The sequence below is a fragment of the Saccostrea cucullata genome, unplaced genomic scaffold, assembly GCF_032062105.1.
Source record: "Saccostrea cucullata isolate Sc308-1 unplaced genomic scaffold, CSIRO_AGI_Scuc_v1 ctg965, whole genome shotgun sequence".
Classification (NCBI taxonomy): domain Eukaryota; kingdom Metazoa; phylum Mollusca; class Bivalvia; order Ostreida; family Ostreidae; genus Saccostrea; species Saccostrea cuccullata.
Genome location: NW_026928551.1, coordinates 146317 through 161685, shown reverse-complemented (window position 1 = coordinate 161685; position 15369 = coordinate 146317). Strand labels below are relative to the sequence as shown.

General features: G+C 33.7%; 1 protein-coding gene across 1 annotated transcript in view; it reads left to right on the top strand.

Moving 5' to 3' along the window:
- The first annotated feature begins 3290 nt into the window (after positions 1–3290).
- The window catches only part of LOC134277934 (actin-related protein 5-like), a 39637-nt gene continuing 27558 nt past the window's right edge, over positions 3291–15369 (top strand). Inside the window, exons 1-2 of the mRNA XM_062760232.1 lie at positions 3291–3566; positions 10771–10859. Coding sequence (XP_062616216.1) covers positions 3440–3566; positions 10771–10859 — 216 coding nt within the window. The 5' untranslated portion in view covers positions 3291–3439. The remainder of the gene's footprint in view (positions 3567–10770; positions 10860–15369) is intronic.

The window sequence follows — 15369 nt, the reverse complement described above, 5'->3', positions numbered from 1 at the left end:
CTTAAATTCAAGCAAACTGAAGTTCGGAAGGAATTGACCTTTCAAAGAGTGTAAATATTTTTGACCTTGCGACCCTGACCTTGTAGGTTGATCCACCTTTTAAAAAACGTTAACATTGCAAGTTGGCCATAACTTTTGATCAGTCAGTAGGCCTGCTACAGAGCTATAGAGTTATAGGGCGCACTTGTTTCAGACAGCCGGGCGATGACCCGGTTCACTTTTATCACATGACATATTGACCCGGTTAGTGTCGCTGAAACGAGTGAAAAATAAGCCGGAATGGGCTGATATTGGAGCTGTTGCTGTAAAAAAAATTCTGTGCACGCAAGAGGACAACGATTTAGTGGATATATTTCTTTTTAATATTTACTAGATCCATTCAATGCACAATCTGTGAATTTGGAGTATAGGGCCTCGTTACACACAAAAAGCTGAAAAGTAGCTTTAAAATAAAAAAAAACATGTTGCAATTATAAACAACATGTAAAAGTCATCTCAGTACAGTATGGGCCCACTTGTTTCATAAGCCGGGTCAAGCCGGTTGATACTTCCGGAAACGGGTAAGTCACTATATAATTGTTTCAAATATTTATAAGCCGCCGGGCAGTCAGAAAGTAGCCCGGATCGCCCGAAAAATTTCGAGCAGCCAAATGAAAAGCAATATGGCGGAAAAAGGAGGTAGAAATTTTCTTGATGGTGAAATATTCGTTTTTTTTTTTTTTATTGTTTGCAGTAGTTTCAGTGCTAATAAACATACAGTACTGAGATAAAACGTAACTTTTACAACATATTTGTTTATATTTGCACGACCAACATTTTTTTTTTATTTTAAAGCTTCTTTTCAGTGTTGTGTGCAACTAGGCCCTGTGCTCTTCACAAAATGGTCGTGTGTTCAAAGAAAATTATTTTTTCCACAGCAACAGCACCAATAACAGCCATTTTCCGGCTTAATTTTCACTCGTTTCAGTGACACTAACCGGGTCAACATGTCATGTGATAACAGTGAACCGGGTCATCGGCCGGATATTTGAAACAAGTGCGCCCAATGTTCATTGACACTGAGACTACGACAATTGATAAAAAACGAATATTTCACCATCAAGCATTTCTACCTCCGTTTTCCGCAATATTGCTTTTCAATTGGCCGCTCGAAATTTTTCGGGCGATCCGGGCTACTTTCTGACCACCCGGCGGCTTAAAAATATTTGAAACAAGTGACTTGCCCGCTTCCGGAATATTAACCGGCTTGACCCGGTTTATGAAACAAGTGCGCCCATAGGGGGGACCTATGTCCGAAAAGTCTTTGTGTGAAATTTTCAAAACTTTGACATTTCCTTCCTGACCACTTGCTCTTAATTTTTAAGTATTAAAAACAATACCTTTACACAAGAGCACGTGCAAAAACAGTGTGAAATGCTAAAAATAGATTATTTTCAGACGTTATTGTTCTTCTCCAAATATGCCCTAAAAAGTACCAAAAAATGTCAAATCACATTCGAAATCAACAGTTATTTAATTAATATGACTTGTATCTTTAAAATGAAGGCAAATTTATTGTAATTCATCTTGCAAGAAAAATTATAAAGGAGCACAATGTAAGTATCACCCCGTTTTTTGTCGTATTTTTTACAATTCCGACATGCAAAAAACGAGTATTTTTTTATTAGAAATAATTTAAACAGATAAACTCTTTTCTTCTTCATTCTAATCATTCTGCCCCCCCCTTTCCCCGTCAACAACCAACACCTAATAGAACCTAGGAATGACTTTATACAATAACATCTACATATACTATAAATCAATATGTAAATATAGGTACAAGTACATTTCTTAATTTTTTTTAGTTTTATCCAGAAAATACAGTTAATGGTAAACATAAAATTAAACATATTTCTCTGATTTAAGCCGCTTTCTTTGTTGAATTTTATCTTATATTTTTTGCACTTTTATATCAGCATATCATGGAGGTATTTCTTTACAACTGAAATTGCTATGAATTATCCACCAAAGGAAGAGAATTCTAATATTAACAAACTCCATAAATCAAATAAAACTGTTATAAATGATGAAATAATTTTTTTTTGTAAACTGTGTACGTTATTTAAGGAATGAATTTAAGAGCTACCCATTTTATACGGTATAAACTGGGTTGGGGCAGTTTACGCTTTATAAACTGCGAAGCGGTTTATAAAAAAGCGTAAACTGTTCCAACCCAGTTTATACCGTATAAAATGGGTAGCTCTTAAATTCATTGCTTAAAAATTTTTCATTCATTTGATGTAAGAAAAAAAGATGATTGTTCTAATAAAATGACTTCAATTAGTACAAATTTGAATGTAACGTCAGGCGGATTGATATGTTTTTGACGCAAGTCATTGTGACGTAAGCAACCCATTTTATACAATATAAAGTAATTTTTTATCCAATCAAATACAGCGTTACAACCAGAATTAAATTATTTAAGGAATGACTCTAATTCTTGGCCATATTATCGAGTATAATCTGGTTTGGGTCAGTTTACGCTTTATAATCCGCGAAGCGGATTATAAAAAAGCGTAAACTGACCCAAACCAGATTATACTCGATAATATGGCCAAGAATTAAAGTCATTTCTTATAATTTAATTTTAAAACAATTAAACAACTTTTGATGTAAAGTTGTGTTGCTTTTTATAAGTTCAAATTTACCGCGCAATAATACAACCGTAGTAACAGAAGTGATTTGAAGCGAGGGGAGGTAATAAATAATACAAGGATCTAGCAGCCATGATGTTTGTTTACACGAGGTAAGAACGAGTAATTGTTTAAAGTTGAAGGTACATTTATTAAATTTGGAATTTTCCATGGATTCCGAGGACTGGAAATGAGGGGATTACATGGATATGATGATTAAGCTGGTCGTCAAGGGGGTGTGTCCCCATACCAAACCAGATTATACAAAATGTTTTGCGTTCCTTTTTGGAATTCAACCAATGAGAGGCGAGAATACGAACAAAATTAAATTATTGATTAATAACAATGTTATGCCTATAATCACATTTGCCAAAGTCAGCGGAAAAAAACGTCGCTATTGTGACGTCACATAACACTGTTTTGACGTAGAACGACATAGGTCCCCCCTCAAAGCTCCGTATATTTTTTTTATTAAGAAATGCACAAATAAAAAAAAGTCTATATATTATATAAATCCATTCCATTTGGGTCACCATTTAGGGCCATTTTAGTAAATCGACGTGCCGCTGTAATCCGGGTTTAAGTATCGCTCTTGGCGACTTTTATTTTAGTTTAAATATGCAATATCCGATGATTTCAAATCAACACGACCCGACGAAGGAAGCTATTGTTTTCGAACAAATAATATTGCTATATGAAAACTAGACAGGAGGAGTTACGCAATTCTTGAGTTTTTATTTTCTTCAGCACATTTTAGATAAATAAACATGGACAGATCTGAAAGTAGGACCCGAGGAATTTTCGCTTTTAAAGACGATAAAACGCTTCCAGATCCAGTATTTGAATACACAAATGACATTGCGAATAATAGTGTACCACTTGTGATAGACAACGGTAAGTTCGAACTGTATTTTTATGTCGTACCGCATGGGCTGACAGGTCTGGTACAATCACTAGATTTAGCTACGTAGCTTGATTTACCTACATAGTTTTACTTACCTACCTGAGGTAGCTTTATTTAGCTACCAAATTGGTTTATTTCTATTTAAAAGCATTTTTCTCAGAGTATGCAGAAAATATCATTTTGATGCAGTGATCATTTTCAACTTTGAACTCATCTGAAAACAACTTATGAAAAAATCCCTCTTGGAAAAATGTCTTTCTGCGCAATTGCAATCAAAGTTCTGAAAGTTTTGGGGCCATGTATGACAGTTAGAACAGTTACCTCTTGGATGAAATGACAAAGAAGTCCAGTTCCGGTTAACATGATAATAGGTCGGTAATTATTCAGTACAATGTGAAGTAAGTAAATTTACACCTAGTCAGGACATGGTGCAAATTAACTTTTGCATACATTTTGTTGCAAATTATTATTTCATGTGTGTAAATTTTCACACAGCAAATTTATATACTTATGTGTGTATTTTGTTTTGTTCGTTGCTTAATTCTCCATTTTAAGTGTTGTTTCTGTTATGTATGCATTGTTTTGTGTATATTATCAGTCTGTAATCATGGCTGCTAGAAAGCAAAACTAAAGGACGTTCGGTCCGGTGCTTTTGACCAGATTTTGGTCCTGTCCTTTATGTATTAAATTCTGCATCATTTTTTAGATCTAACATTAACTGATTAAATCTAAATTCTGCAATGCAAGTTGAACTATACTCAATGAATAAAACGCGATTAAATTCCATTCACATAGAATTAAGCTAGGAACTATATTTTGTGGCAGAAGGTTTTTTAGAAGAAAACGATCAATTTTTTTCCCTTTTGAACTATAACAGTATTGTTAATTGTAGATTCTTATTTTTCCATGCTGGCTGCACACAAAGCTGATTTTTGCAGTGAAATGTGTTATTGCTGGTTCTGAAATATCTATTAAAGTATTTCTTAAGAATTCTTTCAACAAAGTGTGACAAATATAGTAAATATATTCTGAAAATCCGAGGGGGGATTAAGCCAATTTAGAGACATCTAAAACCATATGTCTCTGGCTAATTTTAATGTAAAAATGACACTTTTTTTAGTAATATCTGAAAATTTACATCATATACCCCCACTTTTGATGTTGTTTTCTAAATATTAAAGATTACTTTGACCTATTTGCTTAAATTCAGTAAAAGTTTAAGACTTTGAAATGATTTTCTTGCTTATTAAATTTTCAATGCCAGAAAAATCACATTTTATTAGTGCAGAAAGGTCAAATAATTGGTTATGCGAAGCAATTTGAAACTTTTTCTTAGTACAACTTTAAAGTGTCTTCTTCTAAACAGACTTAGAGTTCATTTTGTTTCATACTTTAATTGGATAAAAAATAATATTGGAGGGAAAATGTCGAAGATGTGATTTTTAATTAAGGAGGCTGGGGGGTCAACAAATTAATCATAAATTAACCACCAGATATAACTTATTTTTTTACATACGGTATCTTAAGCTGTCAACTATCATTTGGCAAAGAAAAAATTCATATATTTTAGTTTTGAAATTTGATTATTTTTTTATATCTTTATATGGAGCTCTTCTTTTAAAGGAGATAAAAATAGTCTGAAAATGGCTGCCACACCCCAGCCTCGTTAAGACACAAATTTCAGTGCATAAAGGTCATATTAAATGTACTGTAGCTCCAAAAGAAGCACATTGACCCCCATTTTTGTCCCCCGCTTGAAAAGTGGGGGATATTAATTTGGGTTTGTCTGTCCGTCCGTCCGTCCGTCTTTCTGTCTGTCTTAGTGATGGAACGATTGTCGGCGACAATCGATTGTCGGTCGTTAGAAGCTCTTCGATGCTACTAATCGATTATAAAATAAATGTCGCCGACATCGCTAACAAAAAATAGAATTGTCTAACTTTAATTTCATTACCAAAACCAAGTGCAAAGCGCATAAAAGTAGTGATGAATGTTGAAAACATGAAAGGATCCCGTGTCTTGTTGATACATTTACCGCCATGATTAGGAAATATGGGGTTAGACTAATACCAGGAAACGGTAATATTGCAAGTAAAGAAAAACATAATTAGTCTAGTCAATTTTTAAACGTAATTATAATCATAAATACAAGTCTAACATGAGGATAATTACTTTTACAACTTGCAATTTTAAGTAATCAAAACTAATTTTAAGAAATAAATACGTACATGTATTAAATGAAAGGTGGGACTAATATCAGTAAAATACCCATTGCATGGACTTTATGAAAAAAATAATAAATTCCCATTCTGTTTCAATAGTCCTATATTGTTTAAAGTAGACAAAATACTATTTTCCACTTTTTAAAAAATAAATTTCAATTAAAATTTTTGAATATTTAATGTAAGTGTTTTTTATGTAAAAGTCTGACAGAAATCTGAATAAGTTTTAACTTTTCTATATTAATTTTATTGAAGTTCAAAATTTCGATTATAATCGATTATTAATCGATTATGCCCAGCCGATTATAACCGATAATCGATTATGAATTTTTTCCAATTCCCCATCACTAGTCTGTCTGTAACGCTTTCGTTTCCACACGATATCTCGAGAACCCTTTGAGCTTTTGCAATGAAATTTAGCATAGCAACTCCCTATGGACTAAAGAAGACCCCTATTGATTTTGAGGTCAAAGGGTCAAAGGTCAAGGTCATAAATAAGCAAATTCTGTCTGTTAAAACACTTTCGTTTCCACACGATATCTCTAGAACCATTTGAGCTATTGCAATGAAATTTTATATAACAACTCCCTGTGGCCTAATGAAGACCCCTATTGATTTTGAGGTCAAAAGGTCAAAGTTCAAGGTCGTAAATTTATACATTCTGTCCGTGTGTAATACTATCATTTCCGGGCGATATTTCAAGAAGATTTTGGTCTTATGCAATGTAATTTTATACCAAAACTCCCTAGGACGTCTCTCGCCCCTCTCAAAGTGCCCCGCCCCGTTTGTTTTATTAGTATTTATAGTATTACATGTCGCTATTTTTAGCGCAGGGGCATGAGGAGAGTTATTGCGTATAAAACAGGTTCTCGGCGGACTTTATGTTCTTATTACATCTCTATTAGAACTGTTTAATAAAGGCTAAATAGATCATACACCATGGATTGTGTAAAAATTTGAGAATACCGAACATGAAAACATGAATATATACATGTATGTGACTTTAGTTCTGCATATACTTCACACCATGTAAAGCGATTCCGTGGTCTAGTGGTTATGTCTCTCGCTTCAAGTGTGAGAGGTCCCGGGATAGAATCTCGGTCAAACCTTTAATTTTTTTTTTTTTAAATATTTTTTTTTTTTTTTACTAAATGATAGTATCCAGCATGTGAAATGAAAAATTTATGAGGTTATAAAATCATCATTACAGTGTGATAAATATTCCATATAAAAAAATCTTCTATACACATAATAAAGAATAAGCAATCAAATCTTTATATGCATATTGACATACATGTATTTTATTTGCTTCAGTATACATGTATACATTTAGTAATTCTACAAATTCAGTCAGGGAGAGCCGACTTTTTCCCAAAGCGGGGGACACGAATTCTCTGAATTAGCTTGTTTGATTTGAATTTTAATTAAGCTATGTGTGTAGAAACTAAAAATATACTTGGCAAAAAAAGTTTAAGACTTTAAATATCAGGATCGAACGTCGTTAAACAAAGTACTTCAATGACAGCTGAAAATAAATGAGTTTTGATAAGGGTACTCTAATGGATAAGCCAGGTTTCACTAGCAATGCATATTACTTTCCACAAATGGCTTTTTCAACTCTAAAAACAAGGAACCATATATCTCCAGTCTCCTCTGACATAAATTTGAATTTGCAACAAAGCGTGCATCTTGCACCCTTTCTGGTAAAGCTATGTTTATAATTATAAAGTAATAGCTAGGGTCACACAAAGATGTGCCCTGCAGGTTCAATAAGTAGTCCCCTTACTACTCAAGTAATCTTCATGGAAATTACTTGCTCCAGTGCTGTGATAGGAATAGGCATTACATCGATCCGCTGGGCTCCATTACAGATTAGCTTTTGATGACTTTCTTCTACCTTTCTCTTTTTTTATACCATGGCAAGCTACTGACATATAAATTGATGTTATAGCAATTTCAACAATCCTGTTGAAAGTAAGCATCGATCCTCCTTGGCACCTGATCCCACCATGAATTTCTAGGGGATTTCGTGTTTATTTCCTATTCACATTGTTCTGTTTGAAGATTTTTTAGATTGATCACTTATTTCATTCTCCTGGAAAATACATATAATATTCAAGCAGATACTTCATAATGACCTCTCAAACTTGATGAATTGTAGATTTCCAAACACCAAAATGATTTCCAGTCGTCCTTTATTCTGCTGAAGACGTTAACCAGTAGATGGCAACTGCCATTTTATGCCCCACCATGAATATGGCCGGGGCATATAGTGTTTGACATGCTCGTCTTCCATCCTTCCATCCTTCCGTCCTTCTGTCCTTCCATCTGTCCTTCCGTCTTACTTTGCATTTAGCTCAGTTCAAAGCTCAGTTTCAAAGAAACTATCCAAGATATTGTCATCAAACTTCACTTGCTGATAGATATTGATGAGAGCTATGCAACTGCATCAACATTTTTTGACCTTGACTTTTCCTTTGACCTTGACCTCACTTTACTTAAATTAGAATTTAGCTCAGTTTTAAAGATGCCATTCAAAATAGTATTATCAAACTTCATATGCTGATACTTAAACAATAAAATGCTTTCTTTGTTTGTTGTTACTGGAATGAATGGAAGCAGCTGTTGCAGAAAAAATACATAACCCGCGTAAGCGGGTTATGGAATTTTTTTCTGCAATAGCTGCGACCGTTAATTCCAGTAATAACAAACAAAGAAAGACAATTTATTGTTTATATTTATATTTGTTTAATTATCATTTTAAGTAGGATTAAAAATATTAATTATTGTGTTAATGATGCGAACATCTTTGTACGTTTCATTGATGGAATGGCCACTGATCAAGAAATCTGTACAGGTGATATGCCTAATGTAGTTTATGCAGGGATGAACGCAATGGGTTTTCTTAAGAAATAAAGAAGAAAATATTCAGTGGATGTAAATATATATTGATGAGAGCTATTCAATTGCATTGGCATGTTTGACCTTGACCTTTCCTTTGACTTTGACCTAACTTTTCCTAAATTAGTGTCAAACTTCTGCTGATACATACTGATGTAAGCAATTCAACTGCATCAACATTTTTGACTTTGACCTTTAATTTGACCTTGACCTTCAAATTGTGTCAGTTTTAAAGAAATCATTCAATATTTTTTTTGAAACTTTATATGTCGATACATATTGATGATAGATACGAGGGGTGTTAGAAAAGTTCGCGGACAGGTTCTATTGTGAGCGCGCTATTTCCACGAAACCAGTCAAAATTTCCAGATAATATTTTAACCTTTTTTCCAATTAATATACAAGAATTTGGTGCTCTCCAGTGATTATTGAAAAATATACAGCTTTTTTATTTTGATAAACCTTGCTTCACGGAGCATGCTACATTTTGGCAAGTTTACATCACAAAGACTCTTTATTAAAATTAAAAATTGCACAAATTTTAGCGCAAAGAAATTTATGATATTTTACCTGCCGCTTAAGCATGCAGGAAGCGTCACTGGGAGAAATTTTGAACTAAATTGGAGGGTAAATGACTTTTTTATAGCCGTTTATAAATTATCAACGCGTAAAAACACAGCCAAAAATCGGAACGTCATTGACTCATGGAGCACTGCACTACGTAAAAATTATCTGTGCAGACAGGAAAATGTCTGAAAAGAGATTTAAATGTTCAAGATGCTGCCGGGAATTTCCTACACATGCAAAGAACAAGTTTTCAAATGGTTGTAGCTTAGTAAAAATGGAAGGATTAACATTTTGAATGATTACCTCCATCGATACTTCAATACTCCCTTATCGCATGGACGTAGCGTTGCGCCTATGTGGTTTTGCATAGTTTCCATACCTGATCTAATGACTGCGTAGACTTTTATTTATTTTTTTAAGATCTCAATAATATCCGAATCAAAACAAAAGACATTGTAGTAGAAAAGTAACATGTCTTGATATAGATATTCAATTTTAAAGTAGAAAAAAGATAAGAAAAATCTGAAGAAATGAAAGATTTATAAAACTGCGACAAAGCTTAACGGGTTGAAAACTGGTTGTCACGTCACTAACGTCAAGTGATTGCTCCGTGAATCCCATGACCCCATAGTAAAAATAGCTGTAAAATTTCAAGATTTTATTATATGGACCTGATTTTTTACATATCAATAAACAAAATGTAGAAAATTTATTCAGACATAGCTCGTACTTCACAGTACACAATAGATTTTCCGTAATTCAACGTGTCCGCGAACTTTTCTAACAACCCTCGTATGCAACTGCATCAATATTTTTGATGCCTAACATTTTGACCTTGGCATTTTTGACCTTGACCTCACTTTAAAGAAATTAGAGTCAAACTTCATATGATGATACATACTGATGTAAGCAATTCAAATGCATCACTATTCAAGATATTCTGATCAAATTTCATATACTTATACAAATTTTCATGTTGCAGTACTAGTATACCCTTGGCGGGGCATTCATGTCCTATGGACATATTTCTAGTTTAATATATAGAAGATGACTATTCAGGCACGTAGGCACCTTGAGGAATTTTTTGGATTCATGTTCTAAGCCCTAATTTCTCAGATTTTTACTGTTTGGAGATCTTTTTAAAATCAATTATTGTGTTTCATCTTCACTTATTTTAAATTAAGAATTATCTTTTCATAGAAACCCTGCATGCACCTGTACTGAAATCTCTATATTTGTACATTTTAAGGACAGGTCTTATGTTAGGAACATCTTGACCAATGAAACTTGCTTTCTTACTGTGGTATTGGTTAATTACATGTAGGTCAAAATAAATTGTCAACAGCAGTGAAAAGATTTGTTTATTGCTCAAAGGATTCTAAATTAATATGGAGTTTGATATTTAAAAAAGAAAGATTTTCTTACTGTGTACATGATAATCTCTGTTTCAGGACCAGCTTAATAATTCTTATGTTCATATGGTGAACTATTTAATTATTTTAAGGAGTGTATAAATGCAGAGCTGGATGGGCTAGTTTAGAACAACCACAACTTGTTTTTAAGAATATCACTGCAAAGCAAAAAGGGAAAAAGGTAAATGTTTATTATTCATCAAAATGTTCTTTAATATGCACTTAATTTTAATAATAATGGTATTTTCAGTGAAAGTTTGCATGATGCACCTAAGAATGCTCTCTAAAAGACTTGCTTTAAAGTTTTGATGCTGGTTCTGATCTACATTTTTAGGTCACCTGAGTAAACTCAGGTGACCTATTGCTATCCGTTTTCGTCCGTCGTCGTTCGTCGTGCGTCGTGCGTTAACATTTGAACATTTTCAGCTTCTTCTCTGCAACCACTGAACCAATTTCAACCAAATTTGGCACAAAGCATCTATGAGTGAAGGGGAACAAAAATTGTGAATTTCATAATCCCTGCCCCCCTGGGACCTGAGGGGTGGGGCCAAAACCACTAAAATTAATGCAATCTTTAAAAATCTTCTTTACTCCTGGACATCAAGCAATCGAACTGTTTGCATGATTGTAATCAGCATTGAGTCCTCTACCAAAATTGTGAAATTCATAGCCCTGGGGTCAGGGGTTCTAGTGCTAGGGTGGGGCTAAATCAGTAGGTAGTGAAAATGCATTATTTCTTTGAAAATCTTCTTCTCTGCTCCTGGGTATTAAATAAACCAACAAAGTACATAGTTATGATGAACAAGAGTGCCTCTACCAAAATTGTGAATTTTATGGCCCCAGGGTCAGGGGTTCTGGTGTTAGGGCGGGGCTCTATTAATTATATAGTGAAAATACATTATTTCTTTGAAAATCTTCTTCTCTGCTCCTGGGTATTAAATAAACTAACTAAGTGCATAGTTATGATGAGCAAGAGTGCCTCTACCAAAATTGTGAATTTTATGGCCCCAGGGTCAGGGGTTCTTGTTTTAGGGTGGGGCTCTAATGATTATATAGTGAATTGCATGAATTCTTTGAACATATTATCCTTTGCTCCTGGTTAATATGCTAATAATCTAATTACATATTTAAGGCCAGGATTTATTTTATTTTCAGTTGTACAAAGCCTCCGCTCAAGGTTTTGAATTTTCAGAAAAAAATAAAACAATTTTTTTCTTTCCGATGTCAAATATGAGTCGGGATCGAGATTTCAAATTTACGAACTCGCACTTCCGGTTTTAAGATGAAACGGCGGGTAAATAAAGCTACAAGCCTACATTTGAGAAGATAGCTTGGTTTAGTGTAAAATTCATCGATACGAGTGCCATTCAAAACGTTTCACCCGTTCAAAGGACAAATAAAATGCTGACGACTTTGTTGCACAATGACATGCTGGTGAGATAATTATGTATTCGTTTCAAGTTTCTGTCTGAAAATTATTTTCCTCCCCCAGGTTTTAAGGAAAGGTTTGGTAGGTTTTACATTGAAACATAGTTCGATAGTCATTATAATTACGAGTAAAATAATATACAACACAACAACTATCTCTCTTGCTGATTAGAGATATTACTAAAAATAGCTTTGTTTACACCTGAGAGCTCGCACTGAAATTGGCTGTATACCGGAAGTGACGTGTGTGACGTCACAAGTGTGACTTGAAGAATTAGTATATATAAGTTAATCACCAACACCGTCCCCTTTGGCGCAACACTCAGGTTTAAAAACTGAAAGACGCAATAAAATGTGAAGATAATAAGCAGTGGTCATTTTCAAAACTAATTTGGTGTCCTGTTTTCATTGTCTACAGTATAATTGCAATACATTAAAACGAAACGAGGTGTTGTTAAAAAATCAAACGCATGCAGGCAGAACATAACTTTTATTTTTTTTTATTACTAATTTTATTTCTGGCAAAAACAATATACTTCCGGACTACATGTATAAATATTGTAATTAAATGGTTTCATTATCCCCCTCACTCCACCCCACCCCCAATTTTTTTTTAATGCGCAAGTTTTTTTTTATCAGTACGGAATGGGAGGCCTTTCAAATATTTCGATTTTTTTTTCTTTATTCTCAATAATTTTTTTTTTGAGTAATTTTTTTTCGTTTCGATCAGTTTTGCTTCTCCATTTTCGTTTTTACACATTTAATTATTAAAAATTTCTGTTTTAGTTCGGCCATAACCCAGAAAACGCTGGTACAAGCAGCACCCCCCCCCCCCTTCTAAAAAAAAACATCGCTCATATATTTGATCAATTAAATTGTAATAATGCCGGATCATTGTTTTGAAGTTCACATCATCGGTAAAGTGCATGTTGTAAATTTTTTTTTTTCAAACCTCATTTCCGCATTCTTTTTCAATCACAGATGTCATTTTCAGAGGATCATTTAAGCATTGAATTCATATTTTTGGATGTCTTCGGTCCTATAACACAACTCGGCCGTGCCGACAAATTGAATACCGCGCGTTAGCGCGGTATGATAATTTGTCGGCATGGCCAGGTGTGTTATAGGACCGAAGACATCCAAAAATATTAATTCAATGCTTATATTTACATTCTCTAATTTTCCTTCTTTATATATATATAATTGCCTATTTTGTTAATCTTAAATGTGAATTTAGCGCCCTTCAAAAACGCCGTGGTTAATAGATGTAAGAGCCGTTTGTGACGTCAAATGACGTTAAATGACGTTGTAAAGTTAAATAACGCAAACAAACATTGCGAGGAAAAAAGTGACAAATCATTTCTTAACGCACATTACGTTAATTTTTACGTTAATTTTTTAAGGTTATAGTTTATCATTAATTGAAATGAAACATTTTACATTTTGGTGTTCCTAGAGTTTTAAAAATGCATATAGTTCCTACTGTGTATTCTAAAGCGCGGTGACAAGGTTTCGCGTGTGTTATAGAGATTTGAACGTCGTGGATTTATAATGGATTTCATAAGGGAAATTACACTGAATGTAAATATAATAATTTGACATTTGGAAGCTGTTCACCCCTTTCTTAGTGTTGCCGTAGTGGTACTCTACGATTGTATTTAATCACTGCTTATTTACGCTTGTGAACTCTTAATAATATTGTCTGTTGACCTTCTTTTTTTTATCTCTGTAAAATAACCTTTTTTAAAACCATTTCATAAAAGCATATGATTTTAATTTTTTTTTCCCCAATTTTTTCAATCAGGAATGAAAGATTTACCCATATGCCCTGTCATAACCTGACTATAAGAATGAAATGTTAAATAGGGTTTTTTTTTTTTTTAAATTTTAACTACGTTTTTTTTAAATAAAATCCTACAATCATCATTAATTTGTGACTTTATTAATTCTATTGGGGGGGGGGGGGGTTATGGCTTATACACATCACTCCGAGCTCCTTGGATGGCTCGTATACCTGTTTGAATGGAATGTAGCGGAGTAAGCCGAGGATTGCCGGTTGTGCACATAATGCAAAAATGATCTTTCTTTCACAGATAATAAATTGAAGTTTTTGCTTACAGTCACGCTCTGAAATTTCTGTACCGAGAACAGTGTGTATATTGTACATTGAAAATTGATTGGATTTTCAGGGGTGAGGCCCATTTTACACCGTCTGTAGTTCTATACATCAATTGTCTTGTTCTCATTGACACTGAATACGAATTTAATTTATTTTTTAATTTACATAATTGTAACTGTGTAGTGTATCAACTTCTATATTACAGTAATGTTTATATTGGACATCTACAAGGTAGAATAACGATCATCCGGGACCCTTGACTTGTTCAAAATTGAATTAAATATTGCATGAAACAACGTACAAACACGTGAATAATGTGACACATAAAAACAGATTATACATATCAATTATATTTTAACAATTTTAATAAACTCACTAAACTCTGAGAGTCGAATTTAACATCTGACTTTTAATTGATTGTGTTGCATCAAGCCTAGATATATATACGTAACCTGTTTTTTTAAATAGCTGAACAAATTAAATTCCTATATATTTTAATATTTCCATTTCTAAATTTTTTCTCTATAATAACCCTTTGAAAGTAAGCGGAGTTGATTTCCTGATAATTCTGCCGGAATGTAAATTAGGCAGGTCGATAGGTCAGCAGCTAAGGAGGCCCAATACGCATGCAAATCTCGTGCGCATCTGTCTCTGTATCTGACGCTAAGGAGGCCAAATATGCATGTAAATCTCGTGCGGCTGCCTTTGTGTTTGACGTCAGTGTGCGAGGACTATTGAAATTGGTATGGAAGTCCTCGTGTAAATTAAAACGATTAGTCAACATTCTTAATGCATGTCTAAATCTACAATTTTATTTCACAATGAAATGGTAATATAAGGAATCACTGTCTAGTTTTGAGAGTATGCCAGGGACATCAACAATAGTGGGAAACATGGGATAATTTTAGCATAACGGGCTTCGCCCGTTATGCAAATTATCCCATGTTTCCCCCTATTGTTGATGCCCTGGCATACTCTCAAAACTAGACAGTGATTCCTTAAACATGAGACTTAAAACGTTTTTTTTTTCTTTTCACAAAATTGTAAAACATACAAATTATGTCTTTTAAAATCAATTTATACAACTGCAAGCACCGAAATAACGTGCCTTTGTTCTAAATTAATTTTAAAAAGTCATGCATCC